Genomic DNA, 25,055 nt, shown 5'->3' on the forward strand with positions numbered 1-25,055 from the left:
GCCATGTTTTAAGATTATTAAAAGTAAATCTATAGAGGTGTTAGAGTTAACCCACACAGATGTATGTGGCTTGATGGAGTGCAAATCCATAAGTGGGAGTTGTTATTTTCTTACATTTTTGATCATTATTCACAATATACTCATATTTATTTTCTTAGCTCCAAAGACCAAGTGAGTGACACTTTTGAGGAATATTGTAATGTGGTCGAAAGATAGACACGAAAGAAGATTTAGGTCATCAGGTCTGATAGTGGGAGAGAATATGTTAACCAGAAATTGAAGACGCTTCTGGCTTAATGATGAGCCAGCAACAGCAGAAGAAGCAATGAGTGGCCCGAACTCTCAAAAATGGAAAGAAGCAATGGAGAGGGAATTGAAATCTGTATCTCAGAACGAAACCTTTGAATTGTTAAATATGCTGGCAGATCAGAAACCATTATGGGCAAGATGGGTATTCACTTTGAAGAGCCCTGAAAATTCATCACCAAGATATAAAGCATAACTTAAGGCTAGTTGCCAAAACAAGGGGTAGATTACAAAGAATCTTTTTCAGCTGTACTCAAGTTTGCCTCATTGAGATATCTTTTAGCCTTGGCAGCAAAACAAAATTTAACAATTCATCATATGGATGTAAAAACAGCATATTTAATTGAGAAATTAGAGGAGGAGATATATGTCATTTTACCAAGAGAAGCCATGAAAATCGTATCAGAAAGGGAAAATATTTGGCATTTGCGAAAAGGTATTTATGGGCTTAGAATGGACATTGCTGTAATCAATGTCTACGTAAAACACTAATAAATATGAATATGAAGCAAACTACAGTACCAGTATATGCTACAAAATGGGAAGAGAAGGGATAATAATAATGGCAATATGGGTGAACAACTTCTTTATCCTGACTAAAAACGAAAGCTAAAAGGGAATTTTTAAGAAACAGCTGCAAACCAAGTTTAAGGTGCATGATTTGGGAGAAGTTACACATTATTTTGGTATGCAGATCACAAAGGATGAAGAGAGACAAGAATTGAGTATAAATCGATCATCATATACAGAAAAAATCTTAAAGAAATTTGGCATGAGTGATTGTAAACCCATAACGTCTCCAATGGAAGTAGGAGCAAAGTTAAATATAAATGAGACAGATGTGGAATGTGATAAGAATGTTCCATATTTAGAAGCAGTAGGGAGTCTGTTATATTTGTCTCAAATGTCACAACCTGATATTGCTTTTGCTACCAATTCAGTGAGCAGATATTGCAGAGACCCAAAGGAAAAGCACTGGAAATCCGTGAAACGGATAATCTGATATCTAAGAGGAACTTTGAACCACAAATTAAGATACCCTAGAGAAGGTAATGCAAAACTAGAAGGCTACAGCTATGTGGACTGGGGGAGTGAATTGGAAGATAGGCACTCTAATGCTGGTCCTATCAAAAGCAAAAAACTTGCATTGAGTACCATAGAGGCCGAGTATATGGTGCTGTTACACCACGCAGGAAGTATTGTGGCTAAGAACATTAATACGTAAAATAGAACCCAGTTTAATAATGGAACCTATAATGATATTCTGTGGCAATCAAGGAGCAATTAACCTAACTAAAAATGATGTCGCAGGTGCTAGGACAACAAATATTGATATAAGGCACCATTTTATTTGGAACCACATAGAGTGACAGAACATCGCCATGGACTACCCTTGCACAGAACACATGTTGGCTGACCTCCTGACAAAACCCTTGGACCAAGAGAAGTTTGAAAAGATTGTGGGGCTATTTGGTTTATCTTGTGAAGGCAAGCCCCAAAATACATGTTCAACAGGGGTGTTGGAATTGTGTGAAGAATATATTTCATGTGAGACAGCAACAAAGTGCATCATGTGGAATATAATAGACCTCTCTGGTGCTCTGTCGACTCTAATAGTCTTCAGCTCCTGTACCTTCTTTCCTTGAAGGTATACAGTGCAGTTGTAATGCAGACTGGTTGATCCTCAGAGTAATTGCCACACTTCGAGGAGACAAGCAAATTACTTTGTCACAGCCAACCTTATCTTATTTCCTGCAAGTAGCCTCTCTCTAATATGGTTGAGTAGTGTGACCAAAGTTTTAGTTAATTTATCAGGGATGGTGTGTAAGACCATGCATTTAGCAAACATGTTGTGTGCTCTGGGAGTGCTTTTTTATTAAATGTAACAATAAATAATGCTTTTGTTTCATTAGATGTAAGAACAAATAAGGTTTCGTAAGAGTTCACCATCCACTATTTTCATTATATTTTTGAAGATCAAGTGTACCTTTCTGTACATACTCACATTTTCTATTCCTTCATAGGTATGGCCATGATGTCTCTCCATGACGTGATCCTTTACTAGAGTTCAGAGTGTATTGCTAGGGGGAAGTATATGTCTATGCACAATGTCCTATTTTTCGTACACTTTACAAATTTTTTAGTTCCAGAAATCCTCTCTAGAAACTTCTGGATATAAAAAGATGAAACTTGTTCAAAAGTATCTTCTTGTCTTTTCATGGTTAAAAACATATACTGACAGCAGAATGTGCTCAGTTACTTATTTGTGAAGTATGAATTACAATACTTTTCTCTAGATGTTTAGTGACAAGAGCTCACTTGTTGAGTTGGATCTCCCTGTCCCCAGCTCAGGAACCCTAGGTTTGCCAGACCCTTTTCAAGCCAAATATTGTCCTCCATGAGGTACTTGCTGTTTAACAAAACCCACCACATATATGTAGCTTATCAGATGCCACAAATGTAGTGCAAATTATCACATATTTCATTATTGGTTTTCCCCTAATACTCTCCTGTCATGTGTGTCATCAAGGGTGGCATTTCTCCTGAATTCTTGGTTACCCACATTTTCTCCAACCCTTGTCCACTTTCAGTTTCACAGAAAGAAAGCATTAGTACCATTTTTCATTTCTATTTGTGTATACCTGCTAACATTTGTTGAGTTAAAATCTATTCTCTAATCTGTGTAGCCTGAACCTCATATTACCAAAACAGACACACTATGAGAGTTCAGTAAATATAAGTGTTCCTACTAAGCTGCACATCAGCACTGAAGCACTCGTCAAACTTCTGACTAGATGAAATCTTCTTAACTCTTGATTCAACTACAATGTCTACTAAATTAGTGTGCTGACAACTTGGAAATACAATCAGACTTTATTACATACATCAGACAAGAGATTAGCATGCACCTTTTTGTTAAACTGACATCCAGTTAACATTATGGCATTCAACCAGCTAAAGAAAATTCTGTTACATTTAGATTCAATGTACATATTGACATTATCATTGCACACTATGTTAGAGTCATTGATATTCCTTGGAGCTGTGCATGACGCAACAGTCTTTTTGCTGTATTTGTAATGATGTCAAGCACAGTACTACAGTTCTTGTCACTGCATGAAGTCCATAAGGAATACCTCATGAAAATAAATAGTACAAGCATGATAGAAAGCACTCATTAATAAACCTTCATACACATTATAGTTCTAACTTTCCAAATGACTTTTGTACTCTACTTTACCAAACTGCACAATTATGTATTCTTGCTCATTTATATATCAAATCAGTATAGGATTTTCATATGAATCAAATGGCTCTTTGAAATTCTTACTAATAAAATAGTGGAAAACCTCATACCCCTTCAGAAATACACACACAGATACTGTGTATATATTGCATTCTATTCTCATAGTTACCCTGCCAGACAGGTTCAGAAAACTGTTACCATTTCTGTATCAGCTATCTTAATAAATTGTGCATCACATACAAAACAAAAGAACTTTCCAACATTATACAATGTTACACTGGGGTTAACATACCAATCCACTTCTCTGATATGGGTGTATTATGTTGTGACAACAAATGAAACATGTCCTGCTCAGTGTTCTTGCAACATTACGTACACTGGGTTATCCTCACAATTTATGATAGGTCCTGGCAGAACTAAAATCATTTCTCAGTGCATTTCTTTGCTGTATAATGTGTACAGCATTGTGAAACTTCATTTATGCATGGAACAATGTCTATGGTAGCTTAATGCATTTTGATATACTGTGGTTCCTTTCATCTGGGTGACTAGTTCACCAATTCATTGGATAATTCTGTTCCTGCATATTAACTTCCAGTCACACAAATTAAACATGTATGCATTTTCAATGAAATTACTAATAAATTCTATTTGTGTAAATACATATCAAATAGCATATCATAGTTATTTTCAATCCATCATTAGGTATGGTATAGTTTTCTATGGAAACTCAAATAATGTATCTTGTAAAGTGAAGATGCAGAAGAAAATTGTCACTCACATGCTGCTCTGGTCACCCATTATTTTATAAATTTCATATCCTAACTCTTCCTTCCCAATATGTTTGTGAAAATATAAACTTCATATACAGCAGGAAAAAATTATGTGGAGAATCGTTTTAGCCAATTGAACAATACAAGAAACAAAAAGAATTCACAAATCAATTTCTCACTTCGCAATGGAGTGTATTCTGGTTGAAACTTCCTGACATATTAAAATTGTCTGCTGGGTCAGTACTCAAACCCAGGACCTTTGCCTTTATCGGGCCAGTGCTCTGGAGTATACTGATCCTGATGAGTGATCAGAGACACTTTAAAAGGCTAATTTTTTATTAACAAAACCAAAACTCAGTTATAATGTCCTAGGATGAATATCCACACAGCTACATACAACAGAAATACCTCTCCAGTGACATTGTCTATGAAGTGCCTATACGATGACTCCTGGTTAGTGATAGTAGGCTGGTGTTGCCAGCATGTGAGGGCTGACTTGCTGCTGGCAGAGACGAGGACACAATGGGCCAGGTCTGCTGGCATGGAGTGCTGAGATGAGACTGCTGCTAGTGCCAACTAGTAGCACTGGCCATGAAAGGCTGATGCACCCAGATAGAACAGCTGCTATTGCAGATTTGAGGTGTAGGTTGTAACTGATTTTGCACAGTCTGGCAGTGGCCTAAATAGCTGGGAGCAGATTAATATCTGCATGGTAGTGTGAGGGCATGTGACCTGGTGTAGCAAAATAGCACATTGCCAACAGCACTCTTTGCTGCTACAGACATGCTGCCTGTTGGCAGGGTCATCTAGTATTCAATTTTTTATTGTATATATGTATACAAAAAAACTGTATTATTATTAGAAGACCATTATTAGCATTAGTTGTTCTGTGTTTATGGTGTTGCTGCGCCTGAATCAACTGACCTTAGATTATGCATGTTGTGAGACTAATAGATCACAATTCTTAAAAGGATATAGTTGTAATAGTATTTGCTTCTTTTGTGGTTTATCTGGTGCCATTTGGTTATTAGAAGATTACAATACTTGCTACGCTGTTAGGGGAAGGATTAATGTATAAAATATAAGATATATTACCCATAAATGAGCCAATAACACCAGCTGCCATTGTGTATACCTTCTGCAACTCTTTAATTATGTGTGAAGTTAAGAATTTATAGCTTGCACAATTGTAATTAGTAACAAGCTGTCCTTTTTTTTCATTCTTTATTTTTCCAGGACTAAATGCATTGAAGACTGGCATGCATACATTGTTAGAAGTGGCATCCCAAGTTCAACTGTCTATGATTTTGTTCAAGCCCTAGGGCTCGATCTAAAAACCCGTTCATGGATAATTGCTGGGCTTCCTCGAGACCATTTTACACTTGAAAGTGCAGTTATTGTTGATAATTCGCAAAGGTAAAGCAAAATATAGCAGCAAAACTGTTTGACCCTCTACCCTCATTTATTATTGCTGTTCATAATACAACAAAGCTATATATATTTACCGGTTTGAAAGTTCTCTATTTATTCTTCTCATGAAAACTGAATCATTTGCAATTATACAATCTCCATCATAGATAGTTTATGTACAAGGTACATTTAAATGCCAATTACAATTGTAATAACCATGTCTGTTGCTAAGGATATGTTTAGTATTAATTTCATCCAGATTCAGTGATGCAGCTTTGAAAAAATGAAATCGAGAGCTGGTGTAATACATAACGATTAATGCGCGCACTCTAAATGAAACATTATGTACGAAATGTCTAGGTATCCAGCTGAATTATCAGATAAACATAAACTGTCAAAGAAGATCAGTTAGGCATCTTTTGCCCATAGAAATTCACTTAACTGTACTATCAGTTATGCTAGGTTATTTTGCATAATGGCAATACTGTTCACCTAAGAATTATTTTGGGGGGCAGAGGAAGTAAAATAATGAAAATACTTATTGAGCAAAAGTGGATATAAAGAAAATTGTGTAAATAAGATTTCTCTATGTGTTACAGATGCCTTGTTATATATGTTGCATGCACTTCCTAGCCCATTTTCTCTTGAAGGTTATTTGTTGCTCTATATAAAAATCAATTTCAGGTTAGTTATAATTAAAGAATCATAGTAAAAACAAAAGTTAAATTGTGCAGGAATTCTGTGTTCTGGTGAATTGACCTTCAAGAAATTGCCATTGGACATATTCAAGTTATTTGAGGAGAGTGGAATGTACTGTATCACATTTTTGTTTCTGTAACATGGAAATGGTATATTTATGAACTTGAATCCCTATTCAAAATAAAATTTTTGTCCGTAACACTGTTCTTCAGACTATGCAAAGGGAATTTAGAAACATTCCATATATTCACTAGTGGAAAACAAAATATGGACACAATGAAACAATGGTGTTTCAGGAATGAAGTTTTATGCATGTATTTTACCAGTTAACAGCGTATGTGATCTTAATCACATTATTATACTTTGACTAACATATCTTTTCTTCTTGTTGCAATTGTTCGTGGTAACTTGTAGTACTACAGATAAAACATGACAATTTTTCACCTTGTACAACATGTGGTTTGGGGAGCATACATTTATTGATAACACTGAAAATATTTAGTGAATGTCTTCCTGAGTCAAAATTATTTATTAGGTATTATGTGCAATCAGCAGTGACATAGGATTAACCCTTGGGGCATTAAAATGCAGTACATAATAAGACCATTTTTATTAAAAAAATCTTTAATGATAATTTCACCACAAAAAAAATTCAACTGTGAAAATTATTGAGTTGTGAGACAGAATTACTGGTCATTTTGTACCTTCAGGTGCCCAAAAAATTTAGCACTTTCAATAGCTGCATAAGAAAGTAAAAAATATTAGCCACTATCCTAGCTTTTGGAAATATTAGTTTCTTCCTTGGTGAGGAGAGAGGGAGAGATTGAGGAAGGTTAAAAAGGAACAGAAGGTCACTCACATGGGATGCGAGGGACGCATTTCTTAATCTGACTTTATCTCCCACAGTGTCTTCATCATCTCTGGACTGAAGTTGGCACACTGCTTGTCAATGTACTACCTTTGATCTCCTACTTTTTTCTTTTTTTCCTTTTTGAATCTCCTCCTTCAGCTTGGTATATTCTCCCACACATCACTACTGTGTCCCTCACATCACCAATCTCAATAACCTCACCTTCTTTTTTAACCTTGCTGAACCAACTGCTCTCTCCTCCCCAAGGAATAATTCTAAAAGTAGTATTAAATACATTGTGTCCTGAAGATAAGTACCAGTCAGTAATTCTGTGTAATAAATTAAATGATAATTGGATAAATAAAAATATCAAATAACATTTTATTGTGGCATGTTTATTGGGATATAGTCTGTTGTATGCCTCACTTCAAAAAATTTTAGTGGCTGGGACCAAGAAGAGTTTATTAATTTATTGTACAATATTCTAAGTGGATGCACAGTGTAAGAACCTCCTATTCTTAACAGCCTATATTTTGGTACTCCAAATTTGTATTAGATCTAATAATCTCCCTCCCTCCCCCCCCCCTCTCTCTCTCTCTCTCTGTCTCTCTCTCCCTCATATGCTCTTCCATCTATTCCCTTCGTTCTCTCCCTTCCTCCTTCTCTTTCTCTTTCTAGCACCAATATTGATAATGAAAGGAGAACGTCTTCTTTTTATATATTCCAAAACACCTCACTTCAAGAGAATCACTGTCTATCTTATATGTTAATGTTACTTTACATGGTGCATTACTTAAGATACTTTTCACATTCATGGTTGATGTGTTCCTTGCTTTTAAGTTTAGAAGTGACATGGATACCTAAGGGCTGTAAACGTATTATGTCCCTAATCCTTTGCAGATCCACCAGGATGTCTTATGGTTGATGTCATTGAACTCTATAATAGGTAACCAGCTGAAAGCAGAGTCATAAGATTCTTCTCTTGTCTGTATCAGACCTAAAATGGCTAAATTAGTGCTTAGCAACCAAGGTGCATGGCCTGCATACCATATCACTGGGGGCAGGGTTTTCTGATTAGATTAGATTAGATTAGATTTACTTTCATTCCAATTGATCCGTAGTGAGGAGGTCCTCCAGGATGTGGAACATGTCAGAAAAACAACAATACATGACAAATATTTAAACTAAAACAAATAAGCTAATGTACCATTCCACAGGTCCCAAGTGGAATGATCGTCATTTTTTAATGAACACTAAGAGTCATTTTACAAATACTATTGCACTGAATTTAAAATAAAAAAGTTTTTTATTTATTTATAAGGTAAGAAACATGTAATACAACTACTGTAATACTTATTTACAATGAACACATTACTGCACTGAAATGGTGCAGAAGTTAGATTATACTTACACACACACACACACACACACACACACACACACACACACACACACACAAATTTTCAGTGAACACATTACTGCACTGAAATTGTGCAGAAGATATGTTGTACTTATATACAAATCAGTTGGTTTTCCTCAGAAATTCATCAATGGAGTAGAAGGAGTTGGCCACCAATAAATCCTTTAGGCTTCTCTTAAACTGAATTTCATTGGTTGTTAAGCTTTTTATGGCTGCTGGCAAGTTATTGAAAATGTGTGTTCCTGAATAATGCACACCTTTTTGTACAAGACTAAGTGACTTTAAATCCTTGTGAAGATTATTCTTATTTCTAGTATTGATTCCATGAATTGAGCTATTGGTTTGAAAAAGTGATATATTTTTAATGACAAATTTCATTAAGGAATAAATATATTGGGAAGCTGTAGTTAGTATCCCTAGTTCCCTAAACAGGCTTCTGCAGGATGTTCTTGAGTTCACACCACATATAATTCTTACTGCACGTTTTTGTGCCCAGAAAACTTTAGCTTGGCTTGATGAATTACCCCAGAAAATAATCCCATATGACATTATGGAATGAAAGTAAGCATAGTATGCCAGCTTTTTCATTTTTATATCCCCTATGTCTGACAAAATTCGCATTGCAAACAGAGATTTGTTAAGACGCTTCAGCAGTTCTGTGGTGTGCTCCTCCCAGTTGAATTTATTATCAAGCTGTAATCCCAAGAATTTAACACCGTCCACTTCTTCTATCTTCTTGTCATCATATGTTAGACATATACTCTTGGGACACCCCTTACAAGTTCTGAACTGCATGTAGTGTGTTTTTTCAAAGTTTAGTGACAAAGAATTGGCTAGGAACCAGTGATTAATGTCTACAAATATTTTATTGGCTGATCTTTCAAAGACTACACTTGATTTGCTATTTATTGCAATGTTTGTATCATCAGCAAACAAAACAAACTTGGCATCTGGTAATGTTACTGATGAAAGGTCATTGATATACACAAGAAAAAGTAAGGGCCCCAAAATGGAACCTTGTGGGACCCCACATGTAATTAGTTCCCAGTTGGATGATGCCTGATAGCTTGATACATGTCTCTTTCCTAATAACACCCTTTGTTTCCTGCCAGAGATATAAGATTTGAACCATTTTGCAGCATTTCCTGTTACACTATAATATTCTAGTTTACTTAAAAGGATATTGTGATTTACACAGTCAAATGCCTTTGACAGATCACAAAATATACCAGTTGCCTGCAATTTTTTGTGTAATGAATTAATTACATTTTCACTGTAAGTGTAGATAGCCTTCTCAATATCAGAACCTTTTAGAAATCCAAACTGTGACTTTGACAGTATGTTATTTGAGATAAGATGGTTATAAAGACGACTGTACATTACTTTTTCGAAAATTTTTGAGAATGCTGGCAGCAGTGAAATTGGACGGAAATTTGATGCTATTTCTTTATCTCCCTTCTTAAACAGTGGCTTAACTTCAGCATATTTCAGCCATTCGGGAAATATTCCACTGATAAACGACTGGTTACACAGATAGCTTAATATGTTACTTAGCTCAGAATCACATTCTTTAATTAACTTTGTTGATATTTCATCATACCCACTAGATGTTTTTGATTTTAAAGATTTTATGATGGACATTATTTCTGTTGGGGTAGTGAGGGTCAAATTCATATTATGGAAGTTACTTGAAATGTCTGGTCTAAGGTAATCCATAGCAGCATCTACCGAACCTGACAACCCCATCTTTTCAGTAACAGTTATAAAATGTTTGTTAAAAAGTTCTGCAACACTATACACATCTGTCACCAATGCATCATTTACTCTTAATGCTATTTGTTCCTCTTCATGTCTGGTTCTACCGGTCTCCTCCTTCACTATATCCCATATTGTCTTTATTTTGTTATCTGATATGACTATCTTTTCCTTGTAATATATTTGCTTTGACATCCGTATTACAGTCTTTAATATTTTGCAGTATTTCTTATAATGTGCTATAGCATCAACATTGGAAATGTTTCGGATTGACAGATACAGTTTTCTTTTTGTTTTACAAGATACCCCTATTCCTCGAGTAATCCATGGCTTCTTTGTAGACTTTGCTCTAACCTTGGTAAGTTTTGGGGGAAAGCAGTGTTCAAATAAGGTAAGCACTTTATTAGCAAAAATGTTATATTTTTCATTCATGCCATGAGCACTGTAAACATCAGTCCAGTGAATGTCTCTGAGGAGTGTCCTAAAATAATCAATTTTTGGCTTGCTGATTACCCTCTTGAGCTCAGATTTAACAGATTTTATATCTTGTTCAGTATTAACATTTAACAGAAGGAACTGCATGTCATGGTCTGAGAGGCCATTGACTATTGGTTTTGTAATATAATTTTGTTCATTTGACTTTTCTATAAAGATATTATCAATGGCTGTTTGTGAGCAAGTGGTTATCCTAGTGGGGAACTTTACTGTGGGAATTAAGTTGAATGATAGTGTTACTAACTCAAATAGGTTCTTATTGGGAGAGTCTTTAAGGAAATCTACATTGAAATCACCAGCAACCACTATTTCTTTGTTTTTGGTTGTTAAATGGGCCAGTACAGCTTCAAGGTGGTTTACAAACAGATTAAAGTTACCTGCAGGTGCTCGATATACACTTAATATTATGAAAGATTTTTTGTGAAATTCTAATTCTGTTGCACATGCTTCCATATGCTGTTCTAGGCAAAATTTATGAATGTGTATGTTCTTAAATTTATGACAGTTCCTGATGAATGTGGCAACTCCTCCTTTCTCCATTTCTGATCTACAATAGTGAGATGCTAACCTAAACCCTGTAACACTTAAAAGTTCTATACCAGTGGTCACATGATGTTCAGAGAGGCAGATTATGTCAGCTGGGTTTGAAGACTCTAATTCATCTATGCAGATAGTTAATTCATTAATTTTATTTCTCAGTCCTCGAATATTTTGATGCAATAAAGATAGCTGACATTTCACATTGACTGACTTAAAATTGGATGGAGTTAAAATATCTGCTGACAGTTGAAAATTCTTAACCAATGGCTGTTTATGTTGATGTAATAAGCTGGAATTATGTTTTTTGATTTCTTTCTCAAACTGAAGGTTTGTCTCAGTTCTAACCTCTCTTAAAATTTGTTTTCTTTCTGTCCTCCCTACCCTAAAAAAGGGTCTTTTCTGAATCCTATAACCACTGGTATTTTACCACTCATGACAGTGCCTCCCCCCTTTAACTTTCCTGCTATTTCCCCAGCCAATTTACCCTTCCCCTTCCTGTTGAGGTGAAGGCCATGCCTAGTATAATCCCACCTACTGACAGGAAACATGAACCACACCAATGTGTGACCCCGCACCCGACATGAGCAGCCGTTCCAGCTCCAAATTAACTCTCTTGACAGAAGAGTTCAAATGAGGTCGGTCATGGCGCCCAAGAACAGATACAAACTCAACACTGGTATGCCTCGATGCTGATGCAATCTTCGCCAGGTCACACTCTATGCTGTACCCAGGATCTCTGTCAATACTGTTACCTGCCCCACCCACTATAACCACGGTGTCTTCCTTAGTGAAATCTTTGCAAAGTGATCCTAAATCCTCTGTCACCTGCTCCAGACCAGCACTAGGTTTAAAAAAATTGGTGACCTGGTATTCTGATCCTAGTTCATCCTGCAAGAGTTGGCCAACACCTCTTCCATGGGAACTACCTAACAACAACACTTTCTTTCTCTTTACTGATTTCCCTACATTCTTACTTTTCAATTTGCTGCTGAAAGTTTGTTGTGCCCTGTCTACACCTGTAACTGCTTGAGGCTCACCAGCTTCTAACTGAAGCAACAGGTCAAATCTATTTTCCACATTCACCATAAAGCTGTCAGACAAAGTTCTAGGCCTGTTCCTCCTGTTGCCTGTTGCCACTTCCCACCTCTCTTTACCCTTCTCCCTCCTTAACCTGTCAAGATCTCCCCTGGCCTTGTCTAACTCAGCCTGAAGGGCAGCAATTTTCCACTCCTGTTCCAGTATCTTCCTATCTCTACTACAAATCCTACAAAACCACTGATGAGTCTCATTTACTTCCCCTATTCCCACGCCACTACAGTCACCCACATGGAAAAAACTACAGCACCCATCACACCAAAGCCCCGACCTAACAATTCTACGGCAAGTCAAGCACTTTTCACTCATGATAAACGTAATAATTTATTAAGAATAAGTCAGTTAAATTACAGATAAACACGAAAATATGGTTACACAAATTTGGCCTATACGCAACTGTGTGTAAACAAAAACAAAAGTGCAAAGTTTCTGAAACAACAAGTTAAACTTTACGCTACTTTCCGGAAATGCTAGTTAAATAATGAAGAGGTACGCTAAGTTAAATTGCTGGAGAGAGCAAGGAACAACTAAACGAAATTCTATAGATTTGCTGCAGCAGAACGTAAACAGAAAATACGACTGTACGGTCTTTTCGCGTTTTCTGCTATATTACGTAATGAGAAATGAAACCTTTAATGGTACACTTAAACGGCACACTAATACACTTATTTACCACGTAATCAGTACTAATCTATGTGTTTTATAATCTAAAATAACTTATCTTTACGAGAACACCAAACCTCGCGCTAGTCGCTTGGCTGCAGGGCTGCCAACCTGAAAGGGCAGTAGGTATGAAAGGAAGTCTCAAGGAGATTTTGAGAGTAATGTGCTGAGCAAGAGAATCATAAAACCTATCTCTCACTAATACAGAGATGCTTGTTACTTGTTTTTGGCCTTTACATAGAGTCACTTTTATTATACCAACACAGTGAATGCAAAGAATTTCTAGAACATACTAGGTGAGTCTAAAATGACTTTATCACTTTGGAATGATACAGAAATGTATTGAGATATCTTACAGAGCCAGTAGATGTGTAATTTTATAGCAAATGACCTCATGTTTGATTGATGTAGTGAATCAGTACCCCATTCCACCTCCAGGAGTGCCAGCATAGTGCACAGTTAAGATGGCTACTTTGGCTGGTGCAGAGTGTGCTTGCTGTGTATTTTGGTTTCATGAAACAAACTCTGCAGCAACTACTTAGAGTAAATTTCACACCAAATACACTAAAGAACCCCCAAGCAGGTCTGCAGGTTGTTCACTATGACAAGATAAATCACCAGACTGCCTATGTATTGATGGCTATGTCACACATGTTAGAGATAGCTTTACCCAGTGAAGATAACCAAGAGTGGATGGTTTACTACCACCAAGATAGTGCATCACCTCACTTCCTCACAGAAGTTGCAGGTTTCCTTGATAACTGTTTCACAGGTCAGTGGATTGGCTGTGAAGAGCTAGACACATGGCTGTCTCACACCCCTGACTTGACACCATTGGATTTCTTTCTCTGGGGTTTCATTAAAGACCATGTGTATGTTCCTCCCCTACCAAACAGTTTATCTGACCTTAAAAATTGAATCTACTCTGACATTACACAAGTTAAACCCAGTTAGCTGCAACAAGAGATATAGGTCTATAGTTCTGCACATCTGTTTGCCATCCCTTCTTGAAAACAGGGATGACCTGTGCCCTTTTCACAGTTCAGTCTGCGACAGCTCATCTGAAGATGACTGGCAGGTGCCCAGTTGAAATATCGTGCGAAGTATTGAACGACGACCGGCTGCAAGCCCGAAATTTATTTGAACAACTACAGTGCATGTGAATCTTCAGGTTTTCGCGGCGCAAAGACTGCTCCATTAAATTTCGGGAATGCAGCCGCATAAATTCTGCTTCTTCTTCTAATATTTCGGCTGTATATCTTTCAGCCATCTTTAGAGAGAGCCGTACGACTGACGCTCCAGCGCTCGCTCCATCCTTTTAAACTCGCGGACCGCGCCACTGCGCATGCGGCCACAGATGAACAAGGCGCCAGTGATGTTGATCGGCGGCAAAGACGTAACATATGCATGAGTTACGTCTGTAGCTGCGCATTCGATCCATGCTGGGAGATCGATGTATTACTGGGAGCTGAACTGTAGCGACGTCTTTGTAAGTTCAATATTGAAAGTGCCGGATTCCATGATTTATCTAATGTGAAACCGCTGTCTCTATTAATTAAATTCTTTGCCAAGCGGATTTCAATGGCCTCTTTTACTACGGAGTCCCAGAAAGATGAAACAGAAGTCAGAATTTCGACATTTTCATATACCATAGAGTGACCAGAATCATGGAATCCGGCACTTTCAATATTGAACTTACAAAGACGTCGCTACAGTTCAGCTCCCAGTAATACATCGATCTCCCAGCATGGATCGAATGCGCAGCTACAGACGTAACTCATGCATATGTTACGTCTTTGCTGCCGGTCAACATCACTGGCGCCTTGTTCATCTGTGGCCGCATGCGCAGTGGCGCGGTCCGCGAGTTTAAAAGGATGGAGCGAGCGCTGGAGCATCAGTCGTACGGCTCTCTCTGAAGATGGCTGAAAGATATACAGCCGAAATATTAGAAGAAGAAGCAGAATTTATGCGGCTGCATTCCCGAAATTTAATGGAGCAACTACAGTGCAATCTTCCTCTGTGAAACAGTCTTTTTCCAAAGCTGTGCATTCAGCAGGTAAATGTTAGTTTCTAAGTGAATGACATTTTGTACAGTGCTGAAACTACTAGCATGAGTTTCTCAACAAAGAGCTTTATCTTGCTACCATTTTTGAAGTTGGTGGATTTGAGAATTTTTGCATGTTAGTAAACTGCTTTTAGTTTCCTGACCATCCCCACCCTCTTGTTTCCTATTATTGAACTTAGTGATGTTTGGAGGAAGTTAGTAATTTGGGCAGCTGGTCTTATTTTCACAGCCTTTGCCACACTGAGATAGTGACACACTGCAGTGAGTGACAGGGGCAGTCAAATTTTGATAACCACTTCTGTTAATAATAAAAACACTCATCTTGTTTCTTACTCTTCCTTGTTGTATGCTGATGCCTTGTTGCTCTCTTCCTTTCTGTGGTTCATCTTTCTATAATTGTCTAGAGGATGATCGGGCTACTGCTTCAATAACAATGTGAAATCTGGTGAACTTTCTGCAGAATTACACATATATTTTCAGTCCTTTCACATCATAATACAAATCAATAAAAAACACATGACGCATTCTCCATCCATGCGCTTCTGACTTGTACAATCAACTTTCCAAAAAGAATAGAAATTTCCTTCTTACGACATGTAGCAAAGAAATCACTATCACACATGGATCTATTTATGCAAAATAATCTTTTGGACATACATTTCATAAAAAAATACAATTAATTGACTTTCTTTTTTAAGGAATCCATAATCATCATTGTAATTATATTAAGTATTTATAGACATTGACCGTTAAACATTTTTGCTTATCTTTGGAGTAGTTGATTTTTTATTTTTATGTCTTCACCGCAATATTGTTCACTTCATATGGTCCAACATTGGGTAATACATTTATCTCACTATAACCAGTTTTATTACAGTTTCTATATTTTAGATGTGGATTTATAGCACTTATATGAGCAAGTCTGTAGCGCATCTAGTACTTCAGTGCACAAATGTCACACCACAATACCAAAGGTTACTGATTCGAAACAGGTCGATCCTTCAAATCTTTTCCACATCTGGCAGTGCTCTGGAATTGTGAAAAACGTTGAGTATCAGCAAGGTTTGTTCCCATATTGAACTGTATGTCTCTGTGGCATGAATATGTAGATGTAGATGTAGAATTTAGAGATGTGTATTTTAGTCGTTTTGGAGGAAAAATGTATACACATGGTGTACTACCTAAGTTCCCAAAATTTGTATGACCAGCACTTATAAATAGTAATACAACCAAATTCCACTAGGAGCAGTGTAATATATATTTCATGCGTCAGTATATCTACTGGCTTTAATCTGAGAGGACATATTTATTGTTGGCTGGCAGTTTTCTCTTGCAAAGTTTGCTTGTGTTAGTGATTTTGAGTACAGAGTCCCTGCATCAACTTCTGTTTTAAATTTGGCAAGAAACAGCCACAGAAATACTCAAAATGTTGGGTGCAAGCATTTGTTAATAACGCTTTGGGACAGACACAAACATAGGGCTGATTTAAATGTTTTAAAAATGACCGGATATCTGTTGGTGATGATGAACATTCAGGATTACCATCTGCCTGCATTACACCTGAAAATGTCAGTGTTGTTGGAATTTGGTTGTGATAGCTCTTCGACAGACTATCCACAACATTTGGTGATGCTCTAAAGTGGCTGATGGAGATGTGAAAAGGAAACATTCACAGAAGCGGCACAGGAATAACTGGGCCGTTCATCACAACAATGTGAGGCCACATATAGCTTTCATCACAAGCATTTTTGGTAAAAACACTGTATTCATCCAATATGGCTCTGTAAAATTTCTTTCTATTTCCCAAGTTGCATATGAAGATGAAGGGATGAATATATGACTTGGTAGAGGAGATCCGAGAAGAATGGGCTTGTAATGGAACTGATCTCTGCTCTATCTCTCTCCCTTATTGTAGTGTATGATACTTAAATTTAAAAAAAAAAAAAAAAAAACAGTTGCATACATGTTTGCAATAGTGCTGCAAGTAAGTGGTCAAAAATTACAAGTTCTGGTTTGCCAGTAGGTGTAAAATAAACAGTGTACACAATGTGTAACAGTAGCATTACATATATAGTAGAATCCTGTTAATCCAGACTAACTGAGACCAGACCTTGTTCGGATTAATGATTTGTTCAGATTAGCTCAAATTATGGTGATGAGTTTCTAGAATGAAGTACACCAAGCAGACGAGTAGGTACACCATGGTAACAAATGGGAACAAGTGTGTCACTCCCTGCTCTTGTTGTGCGTTGTTGAGGACTTTGTAGGGTCTGAGGTCAGTACAATGCCAGTTGGTTCACAAAGCACCTGGTTATGTTAGTTATTGATCGCTGGCATGCTTAACAGTTGCATTGTATTCATTCAGGTGTACTGGTGTGTGTATTTTTGACATGAGTTAACGGAAACATACAACATTAACTCTCAAAGAAAAACTGAATGGTTTGAAGCAGATAGACAGTGGTGAGAATGTATCTAAACTGACAATGGAACTGGGTGTTGGAAAAGCAACCATTTGCGCTTGGGAGAAGAACCAAGTGAAACTTGAACTGTCCTTTGGAATGTCTTCGGGAAAACCACTTGAAATTTGGCAGACTTTGAAACAGTACCAGTATGATAAAGTGGATAAAGCTCTTTTCCTTTGGTTTGTGCAGGAAAGAGAAAGGGTAAGTCCTTTGAGTGGAGCACTGGTTCAGGAGAAGGCTGTTTACCTGAACAAGTTAATGAATGGTGATGAGTCTTTTAGTGGGAGTACCGGTTGGCTAGACAGATTCAAAAAATGTAATGGCATCCATCAGGTAACAATTACTGGAGAGAAGCCTTCTTCTGACCGTGATGCAGCAAAGGAATACTTGGATGAGTTTGAAAAAATTATAAGATAGGGGAATTATTCTTCCCAACAAATCTATAATGCTGACGAGACTGACCATAATTTTAGGGCATTTGCCAACAAAAAGCCTGACATCAAAAGCAGAAGACCATGCTCCTGATTTTAAAATGTGCAAAGATCGTGTGACTTTATTAGCGTGCAGCAACACTGCTGGTAATCAAAAGCTGCCTTTAATGCTGATCGGCAAATCTGCTAGGCCCAGAGCTTTTAAAAAATGCAACATGAAGTCCCTGCCCATATATTATTGCAACCAGTGAAAAGCATGGATGGATGGTCCTCTTGATTGATAATGCACCATCTCACCCCAGTACTGAGGAATTATGTGATGGAGAAATTGTGGCGAAGTTTTTGCCTCCAAATGTTACACCACTCCTACAGCCAATGGACCAGGTTGTACTGCAAACATTAAAACTGATTTACAGAAAACAATTTTTAAGAATGCTGATCCAAGATGATAGTGGACAAAATAAAAAGGACCAATGTGGAGGATGTTGCTTATGGCCACAGAGGCATGGCAGAATATTTCAGGAAATACTCTGAGAAAATCCTGGAGAAAACTGTGGACATCTTTTGAATTTCAGGACAACCTAGTTGAAAATGAAGAGGAAAATCTATTACAAATGATACAGACAATCCCTAGATGTGAAGAAGTCAGTGAAGGATATGTAGGTGAGTGGATGGCAGCGGATGGGGCATGTGTGGAGAACCTTACTGACACTGACTTAGTTGCTGCTGTGACACAAGACCAGGAAGAAGTGGGCTGCTGTGACAGAAGTGACAATGAGCCTGAAAGTGACAAAGGAGAGCTGATGCTACACAGTGGCACAGCAGAAGCCTTGACCTCGTGCTACATATATTTGTAGCAACAGCCCACTGCTACACCTGTTGATTTGATGTTTATGAGGTGATGGACCAACTATGTGTCATATAACAGGCTGTCTTCATTATGCAAAAAACAATGGCTGAGGTTTTGTCATCTAAAAAGTAGGGATAAAATGTCTGCTGTATTTTAGTAAGTTTGACAGCTTTTCTTTCATTGTTATGCATTGTTTAAACCTAATGTTTTCTTACCAGTTTTTCTAATACATGTTTACTGTACTGTGTAAATTAAAATAGTGTGTATGTAGAGCAATTTTCTGCACAGTTTTCCATACTTAGAGTAACCATTTTTCATGGTGGATTAACCAAACATTTGGATTACCGGGGTTCAGATTAGCAAGACGCTGCTGTAGGTATGGATGGTGTGACAGTAAAATTAATATTGAATTTGTATTTGAAGTGGAATTTATTAATTAAAAGGCTCAAGAAACCACCTAAAAATTGTATAGTACTGAAAAGAAAGTGATGTACATTGTCTCCACAAGTGAACAAATTTTCTTGTCTTACCTAATTTGTAATGTGGAGTTTGAGTTTTATTGATTGTGATATAGATAAGGTTAGAATATTTATTACACAATGCACTGAAGAGTTTTTCTGAGAAAGAACTATGATTTAATATCATCTTGTCTTGGCACTGATTAGTGATTTTGGACCTTTGGATATTCAATGATTTTCTGTTTTATTTAACTGTACTGTGTAGTTTTCAAATGAGTGGATGTAGTTGGCTATATACAAAGGTTGATACTGTTCTGGAGTAGCCTAATTTGCAGAACTGTGATCATTATTGGAAAGACAGGGAGTTGGTTAGCTTGCTCTGCACTGGCCTGCTGCTGTAAGTTAGTAATAAATGAAACAGTACAAAAATTATTTGCGATGATGCTGGAAGCAGTTATATAGACATGTTTTTCATGAGTAATAATTATTTGAAGTCATTCCACATATATTGTGAAGTATTTGTCAGTCACTGTAGAGCAAAAACTTTATGAGAAATCAGTAGGCTCTTGTTCCAATTTGTGTCAGGGAGTTGATGTAGAAAATAATTATGAAGTTGCTGAAATATAATGATGAAGTGTGAATGCTATGTGACTGTTATGATGTTTCTATAAAATGAGTTTATTTCTGTTGGAGTTTTGTGGTGAACTGTAAGGCAAGGAGAACATGTTGTGAGAAGAGAGGAGTAATGGAAATGTATTAGTGTTTATGATGTCGATGATATGATGATTATAATGGTAATTATTATGTTGATGTACAGCGAAGAAATGTGATTTTGATTGAGCAAGCAATTGAATAAGGACTTTGTGTCATGAATAAATAGGAGCTGTCTTTCGGCATCAATCCTAAATGCATAAGGCTAGAAAATTAAACAGCATGGTCTAGAGGCACTGCATAGCAGGTACATCACGGCAGTTAACTTCAAAAATGGCAACCACAAAAATTTTGAAATGTAAAATTTGGCACACACTTATCCACCTGGTGACAGATCATAGATGGAGTGGAACACATTGCAACCCACCCCACTACATTCCAGGCTTAATCGTGCGATGATTGTTAAAACTTTATTTATTTTCTGTAGTTGTGTTCTGATTAAATTGTTCTAGTGGAGACAGTCTATTAGTCCAGAAAAGACAAAGGATATGAATGGAACTGAGGAGAAGTGAGATATCATATGATGATGCTTCAAATACAAATTTTTGATTGAGTTCGTGAATTAATGGAGTGGAGAAAGGACATGCAAAAATTCATTTGTAGAAAATAAACAATCATCAGCCTTCTTTGTAATGATATGAATATAAATTAAAACTGTGCTTTATATAAGATATATATGATGATTAACAGGATAGAATTTCTCAATACTTTGTTTTACAAACAGATACAGACATTTCAGTTAATTTTTTAAAGCTGTTTCCTATTCTAGTCCAAACATGCTGTGACAAAGCTCCACCCATACTTCTTACAAGTGATACTTTGGGGATGTTTGTAATGGAACATAACCGTACAACATTGAATAAAAGCTATGATTCTGACAATAATATAGTATGTGATACTAGGCTGCAAAGTTTATGCAAATTTATGTCAATGAAAGGGCTTGTATTGTAACATTACTGGCTTACTCTATTGATGAAATTAAGTCGACGTCAGATGTATCAAGACCAGTTAAGATTAACTGCAATGAATTTATAAAGACAATAAAGTACAAATTGTAAATATGCCAAAAGCAATGTAAACGAAAGTCTAATTTATCATTCACAAAATTTGTAGATGCGATAGTCATAGTAATTATGATACAGCTAACTATAAAATCATAGGATTTATGTTATGAACAAAAGCCATTTTTTATTTATAAAACTATTAACAAAAATAATTAAAACATTTTTATGAATACATATTTCACAATGTTGCAATGATCTGTGAAGCCAAATTCCATAACCAGTTTTGTAAAAGAATGGAAATCTTAAATGTAAACTCAGAGACATAAGATTGAAACAGTGGGCAAAACAATTTTGTTTTTGTTGGAAGCAATGGCAATACCTGTGATACAACAGTATTATCACATCATTTTTTGGGTACAAAACCCATGTCAGTCTTTGTCAGTTTGTGATGCAATAAACACATTTTAAAAGATTTTTGATAGTTTTGAATTCATCATTTCTTTGATTTACTTGACACAAAGCGCCTGACATATGTGGATGCAGGTATTATTTCAGTGCAAGAAATACAAAAAATCTGTGTTACACACCTCATTAGAGATTGTTAATAATCAAAGAGTTAAGTAGCCATATAAACTGGTTATGTTTTAGGTTCCATACATGATTCTTCAAATTGTGAGACACCTATCATCATAACTGATTTATAAATTTTGGCAAGATGTCGTTCCCCATTGTCCTGGACATCAACTCTTTGATGAAATTAGCTGGGGTGTAGATATTTGTGCCATATACCATTTCCATAATAGATGCACCAGTGTTAGACTTGTAAGCAATGGAAAAGGCAATGGTAGGCCCTATGTCCAAGTGCCCCACATGACAAATTATAGCGGCCTTCAAGTTCCTGTGCCATGTCTCCACAATTTCTTTGCTTGGTGGGTAATAGCTAATAGTTTTATGGTGCTCCATCCCACACATCTTTGTTAACTGGTGTAATAGAATTTACTCAGATCATCTTCCCCTGTCAGTTGTGACATGTATCAGGCAACCAAAACATGCTACCTATGGCCTCAAAAAGGTCTCTGGTTTCTTTTTGACTGAAATATCAGTGATAGGAATGGCCTCTGCTCAATGTGTAAACTGATAAACAACTGTAAAGAGAAAGCAGAGCTCCTGTGATGGCAGTATTGGCACCACCAAATCAACATGTACATGTGCAAATTCTTCACAACTGTCATGGAATCTTCCCAAATGAAGGTGGATGTAAAACCCCACTTAACGTCTTTGGAAGGCCAAACATTCCCATGCCCATGTTTTGCAATCTTTGATTATAACAAGCCACACAAAACAGTATTCCACTATACGTGCCCTGTTTTTAGTACCCAGATGTGCTAGAGCACAAATACTATGAAATGTCTTCCTGCAGTAGGTCACCGTGATAAGTGTCAGTGTCTTCCTGTAGAGATGTCACACCAAATTTTCCGACTAGAATTAAGAATACATACTTGCACTAGATGCAGGCCAGTCATCTCAGCAGAGAGGAAATCTTGCAACTGCATTTTGTTGCCGTGTACAATAACTTAACTCATTAAAATCAGTGCTTTGTGAATCATTACTTTTGCATGAAAGGAAGTGGGTACCAAAGTTCTCCTCTTCTGATACATGCTGTATGACAGTTCTATTTGTTAGTAATGACTTGGAGAACTGTGCTCACTGCAAACCTTAAAAACAAATGTTAGGAGCTTGTGGATGGTGAATGTAGTGAAATCCTTTGCCCCCAATAACCCCTAAATACACACATTCTCTCTCTCTCTCTCTCTCTCTCTCTCTCTCTCTTTGCAATACAGTTTCCAGTAGGGAAAAAATGCAAGGGGTTGAAATCAGAATTAATGAATTGTTGCAAGACTGTGCCTATTGGTGTGTGATTGATGCATACCACAATAGCTAAAGGTGGTGAGAGAACAGGGTGAGCTAAAAGTGTCACCTGGACTACACTTTTTCTTTCACTGCCTTGAAACACTGTTGCATTTCTGATGACAAAACAGTAACGGGCTTACTTTCGGCATTGATACCTGTGAGTGCTGCTGTGAGAGGTTCTGGTAGTTCTGCTGTCCTGGTAGCTGTTGATGGTAAAAATTTCTGATTCTCAAGAATGGTAATTCTTGGTATGTAATAAGAAGTGACACTTGCTTTATAGCCTGCATGTTTTCTACTAATGGAGGTATTCCTGATGCTGTAAGCAAATATCCCAAAAAGGCTACTTAGTTTTGCCCTAGCAGGGACGTCTCTTAACTGATGGTTGCATGACAGCCACAGTGTCATTGAAAGACCTGTCTCAAATACTCTGCATGTTTGCTTGCCGTTTCAGAAAAAATCAGTATATCATCAGTGTAAGCAAAACATAATTGAAGACTAAAAATTCAGAAGGGGCTAAGTACTATTTTTGTCAAAAACAAGATTTTGCTGTCAATAGGAGGTATGTCTCAAGGTCATTGCCTGACAAGAGGTGCTATGTCCGTATGTGCTCCTGTTAGCTTTCTAGGGCCACTCGTACATGGCATTCAACCTATTCTGCTGTTTGACAGTTAACATTTGTTAGTGCAGAAGGCTGAGGTTATGATGCATTGTGAGTCTGAATACTGTGATGGTCCAAAAGCAGTGAAGAGACAATGTGAAAATGTTAGTAAGAGAGTGGTGGAAAAGAAAAGAAGTATGTCTGGTTTATCATACAAAACAGGAAAAGGGAAAGAAAGACCTCACAAGCAACAGCCAAGCATGCAGGTATAGTATCAGTACATCAAACGGTAATGCAGCACAGGAAGAGTATCTATGTGAGACTCTTATGATTGAAAACAAATAATATAGTTTTCTAATATTATAATGTGTCACAATATTTACATTTAAGTTACCTGTAAATGTGTTATTATTGTCACTCGTTGTCAGAAGAACATATGACAGACTTCTTTGCTACACTCTACCTCCAAGAAGAGCAGACACAACATACATTCTTAATGGGACTCATAGATGTTATCCAGTAGGACATCAGCAAAGTAGAAAGTACACCCATCCAGCATACATCAACTGTGGCAACTCGAGCCAGATTGCATTCTGGAGCTGGCCGTCTTGTGCGCATGAGGTGTGCTTGCTTGTGTGTATGAATGGTGTGTGTTTCTCTTTTGCTGATGAAGGCTGTGACTGAAAGCTTTATGTAAGTGTCTTTTAATTGTGCCTGTCTGCAACTTAACATGTCTTCTTTACAGTTAGTAGCAATCTATTTCTTCCTAGATTGTTGAGTTTATGTTAATTCAGACTGGAACCTGCAAGTGACTTGCACATCACCTAAAGCAGAGAGGTTGGCATTGTTGTGTCAGATGCTAGACTTATTATACGCCAGAGGTATTGTGACGTGGTTTTGTGTGTGATCTCTTCATGATATAATAAATGGAGAATGTGTTCTTCTACTCATCTGGAAACCATTGATTCAATGCTTACTTGCATCTCTCATAATAGTTAGAAGTTGGTGGAGAAACAGTGATATCTTCCATTGTAGATGTAAGGTTTGAACTAGTTAGCTGACTACGTATATAAACTTCGAAGTTGGTGGAGCGACAATGATATCTTTCACCATAGATGTAAGGTAACTGACCACATAGATGCACTTGTTTTATCATGCATTATTCCTCTACACAAAAAATTTGCTTCGACTTCTATGAAAAAAGGTTTTGGGTCCTGTGGCTGAAGTGGTGGTAAGCAGAGTGCCTCTCACCAGATCGAATGTGTGTCTCATCTGCCACTGATATGGACTGTCTCGGGTGAAATTTCGATCA

The 25,055-nt window shown here is 37.1% G+C and overlaps 1 protein-coding gene across 1 annotated transcript in view; it reads left to right on the forward strand.

The window, feature by feature from the left end:
• Window positions 1-25,055, forward strand: part of LOC126482097 (dynein axonemal heavy chain 7-like) — a 482,833-nt gene that overhangs the window by 174,109 nt on the left and 283,669 nt on the right. The window contains exon 10 of the mRNA XM_050106073.1: window positions 5,563-5,742. Within this exon, the coding sequence (XP_049962030.1) occupies window positions 5,563-5,742 (180 nt within the window). The remainder of the gene's footprint in view (window positions 1-5,562; window positions 5,743-25,055) is intronic.

The sequence above is a fragment of the Schistocerca serialis genome, chromosome 5 (assembly GCF_023864345.2).
Source record: "Schistocerca serialis cubense isolate TAMUIC-IGC-003099 chromosome 5, iqSchSeri2.2, whole genome shotgun sequence".
NCBI classification, from domain to species: domain Eukaryota; kingdom Metazoa; phylum Arthropoda; class Insecta; order Orthoptera; family Acrididae; genus Schistocerca; species Schistocerca serialis.